Below are 7,358 nucleotides of genomic sequence, written 5' to 3'. Positions count from 1 at the left end.
CCCCATTTTCAAACAAGTCTCTTTTTCATCTTTGTGCTAAGAAGCTGACAGAATTCTATTAATTCAGCTCTGACATCTATAATTAAATTGTCAATTGTTTTTATGAAACAAAGATATATGGATTGTCCTTCCTCCACAGAAATCTAATTTAATACTGGAAATTATTTATTTTGAGTATTACAAGTGAACAAGAAATTATTTTGAAGCGATGCTTTTAATGCTCAAAAAAAAGTAATTAATCACTAGCTTCCAGTATTAAATATCTAAGTTTCTTCTTTATTTTATACAAAATAAAGAAACTTCTCTGTACATCTCAATAGTACTCTTCGCGTCGGGAAGAAATAAAAACGTCCGAGATGACGAGACAGGCTGATTTGAAGCTGATTCCGCGAAAATTAATCGGCGCGATGAAATTGCGGAGGTCGGCGTATTACGCTCGTCTCGGATTTTACGAGGTTCACGTCCTCGGCGTCTCCGCGGTGCGGGGCATCGCGGAATCCTGGGATCCCCACGGAAACACTCGGCATTGGCATTCCCATTTGCGGCTCTTTGTGCCGCAACTGGTACACACCTTCGGAGTACACGGCGCGTCGCGTTCTCTCCCTCGCTCGTACGCCTCGCTCGCGCCTCGCGAAACCGCAGGTAGCCGACGACAGGCGTGCGGACGTCTCTGTGCACGTGTTGGTGCGTGCGTATCCCGCGTCACGAAAACGCCGCACCGGCTCGGTCCCGCCGGTATATAAGGCCCGCTGCACTCGAAATGAAATCAGTCTCCGATATGTTGCGTCCATTGCATTTCGTAAGTGATCCATGGATTTTCTCACGCCTTCGACGTCGATCCTATATCGTCTCGAAGAGACACTTCTCTTTTCTTCTTTCCATTTTTTTTTCTCTTTCCGCGTCACGTCCGCGTCGCGTGTGTTACGCTCTTTCTCGTCGGCCCGACACGTCAGTCGCGAGCCCGATTAACTAAATTAGCGCAATTCGCGTCTGGTCACATATCGCGAGGCGAACTCTGTCTTTGGGTAGTCGGGATTATAAATATCGAATATAAGCTGTACAAGTGGTACAGAACATTTAAATTAATAATACCGAATTGGCGTTATCATCAAAATATGTATATCAAGAAAAATCACGTTGTTATATTTATTGAATTAGAAATCATTTTTTAGAAAAACGCTTTTATATTTTAATTTTACAGTTTATTTGAACACCCTTGCATATTGCATTCAGCGAAAGTGGCCGACAATCCCTACAGAAATCTAATTTAATTCTGGAAATTGTTTGCTTTGAATATTAAAACTGTTCAAAATAAATAATTAATAACTACCTTCCTAGTATTGAATTTCTGTAAGGGAATCCTCCGTTCAATCGAAGATTTCTCAAGTGCTTATTCTCGAGAGAATACTCGCGATAACATTGCGTAAAATAGTGCAGTGCAGACTGCTTCCCGTGATGCAATATCTCCCAAGTTGTATATCGATACGAGTCACGATCTGATCGCGGAATCTCGCCAAAAAGAGCAAGTTTATCGGGCGAATCGTAGATTAAAGAAGAAAGGATAATGAGGAATTGATTCTAGGTATTCCTCATCGCGGCGTTTGCCGTCCTCGCCGCCGCTGTGGAGAACGAAGCTCCAGCAAATGTGCCGAGTGAGGTCGAACCGCAACCAAATGCGAACGATCTAGAAGCGGATGCTACGTACTGGGGGTGAGTTAGTTTATCATAAATTTCTATACCCCCGAGTCGATCTCGGATCGCAGGAAATCCGTGAATTCAAAATCATCATCTTTATAGACAATTCGGAACCGCGGAATAAATTATAATATAACTAGGTATATTTTCGACGTACGTACATCTTCCCGAATAAATTCCTAAAACGCCAACACCAAAGTTCGTCGTGTATCATTGCGAGGTGAAGAAAAAAAAAAAGAGGAAAACCGAAATTCGTATTTCTTAAGTATTCCGCTATTCCGTTGCAATCGCTACATGTCACTCTTCACGAAAAGCCTGCAATTTTAGATCCGGCATGATGAGTACCTTCGTTAAAATTATTACAGGTGATATTGAGCTGTCGCGCAATAAAGGCAGTGCTGTCACGCGGAAAACGCGCGCGTCGGGAGGGCGCAGCCGGGACGATCGCGCGGTAATCTTTCGACGCGACCAGAGGGGGGCTTTCCGTATACTTTTAATATATCTTCAGAGTTGGGACGCACGCGTCGTCGTCGGGACCGGTGACGACGAGGCATCGAACGGCGTGTATCCCATCGTAATCGGGGAGAGGATTACTCAACCGCGATTATACACTTCTTCGCGCGCGTACTTTGTATGCGCCTTTGCACGCTTACCGGCGCTTACTTACGACTCCGTTCGTAAGGATGACAGTCGCGTAAACAGGAGACATCTGAAAAAATTATTGCATCTTTGTGGTGCAGTGTTTCTTCATTCGCATTCGTAACCGCATCCTGCTCCTGCTGCCCCTCTCCCGGCCGCATCAATCACGTGCTATACGTCCCTCGTATAATCCCGCATGCTAACTAGTCGCGCGCATAAACAACGCATTTCGATGCGCAATTAACGTTAAAGCGAACTGCGACGATCAATTTGCAATAATTTAACGGACCGTAAGCATCTCGTTAATTCATTTCTTGGGATGTCTCGCGAAATTTAATGTCATAGAAAAATATACAGTACAATAGTTCCTCTACTATATATCGAAATAGAATTTTAAACAATTTAGATGAAAAATCTAATTTATACGGTATAATTTTTAAATGTTGTAAATAGTAAATAATTTTTAAATAACGTAATTAATAACTTTTGAGTTACGGAAGTAAATAATTTTTTATGTATATATAATTAAGTCTAATTTTTAAGTAACTACCAGGCACTAAAAAATGTTGCGCTATCCATACTTGAAACAGAAAGATATCTTTAATTTTATATACATTGAATTATATAAAAGTGCATGCTTTGGTTTCAGTCTGTTTGCATTTATAAAATCTTCAATATTCCTCGTCACGTTTCCAGTACTTTGAATGATAATTTAATGACGATAAAGACAGAAAATCAAGTAGAATGCAGATTTACAGAATGACGTTCACAGGATTATTTTGCAAAGGTTACGTGTGTAGTCGTAGTTGTAAATTATAATTATAACTTGATACTAATTGTACCAATACGCAGCACAAATAATATCTTTCATACATTTAACCTTTTCTTTCATTCATAAATAATAGATATAATACTTCTAATTCATGGCAAACGAAAGGTTACTTAAGATAAAAGATCAATACATTTCTTCTCAAGTTAATGAAAAACAATCTTTTTAGCATTAAATTCTGATATTTGATATTAAACTTTTCTCTGAAAAAAATTGTAACTAAATAAAAATCGATTTTGCAATTCATCTGTCATAAAAAATGCGGCCCGATTTTTGAACATTCTACATATTATAATATTTCGTAAAACCTGTCACGCCATAAATTACACATAAACGAGAAAATTCTTTAACATTGAAACTGCTCATATTAATCGAATGATTTATAAACAATTTCAGATACTATGGACGACCATATTATAAATACGGTGGCTGGGGAGGCTACGGAGGCCGAGGATATGGAGGTTGGGGAGGATGGGGCCGAGGCTGGGGAGGATACGGTTTGGGAGGATGGGGCCGAGGAGGCTGGGGTGGACGAGGATACGGTGGTGGCTGGGGCTGGGGATACTGGGGTTGACGTGTGAGCCTCGTGTTCTACCCGCGGGATACTTTATCGCTATCAACATAGCCCTTTGGCAATTCGTATGAATTTTCTCTAAGATACGCGAAGCTCGTTCGCGACGTTTTCATTAGCTTTGTAAGTTTTCATTGAAATCTCTATGTACAAGAATAAAAATATGCGAAAAAAAAAACAAAATATGTGAAAAATGTATTTTTTTTTTGTTTCTTACCTTGATTATCCTTACCAATCATGTCCTCAGTCCTGTGAAGAATTCTGCTCCAAAAATATAATGTTGATACATAATACGCCATAATTTTACTTTCTGTAAAGATTAAATTAGACAATTAGGCAAAAATAGAACGTCGTTCACACAAAAAATTGTTTGCGAAGGTAGATGTATTCAGCGTATTTTGCATAAAAGTTGATTATCAGACATAAAATAAAAGATCAAATGCTTTTTAGAAATTTTCTAATAAACTCATAATAGAATTTTTTCATAAATACAGTAATTAACTATGGGTAAGAATAGCATTGTGGGTATAGGTCGAATAAGAAAACGCGGGATGTAAAAAACTGTAATTATTATTAATCGTAATAATATGATTATTGACAATGACGCGACTATGTGCACATTAAAACACCTTATCTGTATCTTACAAGATCAGCTTTCTTACACTATATACAATAACTAAATAATCATATTACTCATTTGTATTATATAATAAAATTATCTATTTATATTTTTGTATATATATATATATATGTTCATATTTATATATTTATATATTTATATGTATATATATATACTCGTATTTTTATTTATATAATATTAAATTCATATATATTTAATATTATATATATATATATATTTATATATATATATATATATATAATTAAATTCATCGTTATTTGTTTATTAGAATAATTGTTACTCCAATATATATATATGCATGTAAGAAACGATTAAAAATTAACCAAATATTTATTCTTTATAATTCTGTACAATATAGGCTCTTAAAACTCTGCTTATCACTGAAAAAATGTACAATGCGGTATATGTATGGTATGAAGGTATGTCTGGAAAAATCCTCTCTCGCTCGCGAAACATTTTAAATCGCTTCGGTTGCGCGTGTCGGCTCGTTGATCGATGATTCGGTCCGCGATCGATCGATGATCGTGCACAACACGCGCCGAAGGATCCGCAGAGAGGGATTCCGTTTCCGCGATCGACGAGAATTTCAGGGCGGCGGCGAGCGCGCAAAGATCGCCGACGCGCTAAACAATACTTCATTTGATTTGATTTTTTTTTGCGCTGTATAACAAGAAAATAAAGAGTTATGACAATAAAGAATTGGGACGAAACGGTATCGCCATTCTCTCTCTCTTTCTCTCTCTTTCTCTCTCTCTCTCTCTCTCTCTCTCTCTCTCTCTCTCCCTCTCATTCTCTCCCTTCCTCCCTTCCTCTCTCTCTTTCTCTCTTCACTCTCACATGCATATAACTTACTTATTCATTCATTTTTTCTTTCTCGCTTTTTTTATCTTTTTCATGTGATCGCAAGATCGCGGCAAAAAACCATTTTACCCTTTCAGCCTAACGCGTCCGCGTAAGTATGCAATGTACATGGAAGATACTTTTAATGTTCCGATTACAAGGATTTGCCGGCTCGTCAAAATCGACTTTCTTTTGATTCGTCCGCGTGTTTTTTTGCTCGAGTGCGAGATAAAGACCGAGAGGGAATTGCCGGCAGTCGAGATGAAGATTTTGAGAGAGATGTCGCGAAATAAATTTTATCTTTTGCAAAGTGTCAACGTTTTTTGTTATCCTTTTCTTTATTTTCGTCTCCGAAAGTTCGTCGATCGAATAATAAGCCGCGCTACCATGCTTTTCCCTTTAACAAACAATTAACAATCTTTTTGTTGGAAGAGGTGTCGAGAATCTTTCGGCGCGATCATGCACTTATCTTTTTTTTTTTGCGGTTTTTTTTTTTTTAATACGCTCGCATCCGAGAAAGAGAGCAAAACTAAAAACCTCTGGAAGATAAGATCCGTACGGTAACACAGCCGTTATATAAGCTTCATACCAATTACAGATTTCTGTGTCTTATCTGATATACGAGTATGTACAATTTCTTCTTATCCTGCGCATCGCGTTCACAATTGCGGAGTGAAAAGTACGAGTGGAGAATTCTTCAAACGGGATAATGCTAAGCTCTCCCCGAAAAATTTTTATCTATCACTTCCGTCACTTTTACACCGAATTTTTACTCTCTCCCCTGAATATTCGCAACCTCGCTCACTTTCGTTCCATCTTCACCGAAATGTGTGTGAAAACATTTTTCTCGCGTTTTTATTGTGAAAAATTTTACTACACTTTTCGCAATCACGATTCTTTTCACTCCACAATTGGTAATATGCTTGGGATTGGGACGAAGAATCTTCCTACGGACGTCGTAACAATTGCACGTTTAGCGAAGGATCAGCAATCGGTAAGATCTCCCATTTCGGCGCGCACGTATGAACAGATGTAAAATGTTAAAACAATCTCAGTTTCGCTTATTGCGCGTCTTACAAACGCACCACCCCCGATTGCACGCAATCGACCTTCAGTCGTCGCCTTCTCGTCACGTCTCACATCCTAATTGCTTGCCAGTTGCCAGTTCCTTTCCTCGATACTTTTACATACCAATAAGTCGAGATACGATAACAAAAAGACACGAAAAATAAATAAATACGATAACAAAGAGACACGAGCATCTTGAAGATGTCTGAAAGATTTTAGTTTTTTCTTTTTTTTTTTTAAAAAGACACATCTCTACGACGTCCTTTGCATGTACACTCTTTTCATCAGGATGCATTTTCGTAAAAAACCGTAAACTCGATATGTTACTACGACTTTTCATTTTACAGTTGAGTAATAAATTATTTGAAAAAAAAAAAAAAAAATTCGTACAACGTGCGTAAAAACGATGATTTTTCATGCCACCAGAAAATCTTTTATCCTTAAACGTATTTTATACTCTATTGTTTAGACACATATTTGTAGTTTAACATAGTACTTTTAGAATTAATAGAGTTATTCAATGTTGCCGGTATTGAAATGCAGCGACAAGAGTAAAAAAAAGGATTAGCCACGGGTAACCCGTGCAGGAAATCTTCCTTCCCGAAGAGTGAAGATGATGGTGATGATGACGACGAGATGCGTCCACTTCTCTGCCTTGTATGAAAAACAAATCTAACGGAATATCTTCATCTTACGTCTGTATGTCTCATGTGATTCGTCGAATCACGTCGCGCACGTGTGACACGTATGTCCGAGAATTTTCTCTTTCTCTTTTCACATCGGCAATTTTCGGTCGCAATCCTTTTTTTCTTTTTTTTTAAATATCGATACAAAACATGGCACGCCGCTTCATCAACCATGAGTATTTTATACGCATAACTCTTGTTATCTACGTGGCGAGATTAAAACGATATTTCTTAATACAAAAAAGAGAAGAAACATATGATTATAGTAATAATAGTGATACATGCAGTAATTGGGGTGATACTAAACAGAAAAAGAAAGAAGAGAGATAAAGGAAAAAAAGAGAAAGAAAGAAAAGGAGAAAAAAACAAATAGAGAAAAAGAGAAGAATA

At 37.8% G+C, this 7,358-nt stretch overlaps 1 protein-coding gene across 1 annotated transcript; it reads left to right on the top strand.

Annotated features, from left to right (window-relative positions):
• The first annotated feature begins 694 nt into the window (after positions 1-694).
• On the top strand, positions 695-3,928 carry LOC105452102 (shematrin-like protein 2). The gene is made up of 3 exons (XM_011692956.1): positions 695-799; positions 1,583-1,710; positions 3,560-3,928. The coding sequence occupies exons 1-3, from the start codon at positions 761-763 to the stop codon at positions 3,735-3,737; spliced, it is 345 nt and encodes a 114-aa protein (XP_011691258.1). The 5' UTR covers positions 695-760; the 3' UTR covers positions 3,738-3,928.
• Positions 3,929-7,358: the final 3,430 nt, after the last annotated feature.

Source organism: Wasmannia auropunctata, unplaced genomic scaffold, assembly GCF_000956235.1.
Source record: "Wasmannia auropunctata unplaced genomic scaffold, wasmannia.A_1.0 LD336038.1, whole genome shotgun sequence".
In the NCBI taxonomy this organism is placed as follows: Eukaryota; Metazoa; Arthropoda; class Insecta; order Hymenoptera; family Formicidae; genus Wasmannia; species Wasmannia auropunctata.
The sequence above is the reverse complement of the archived record's forward strand: the minus strand, read 5'-3'. Positions and strand labels throughout refer to the sequence as shown.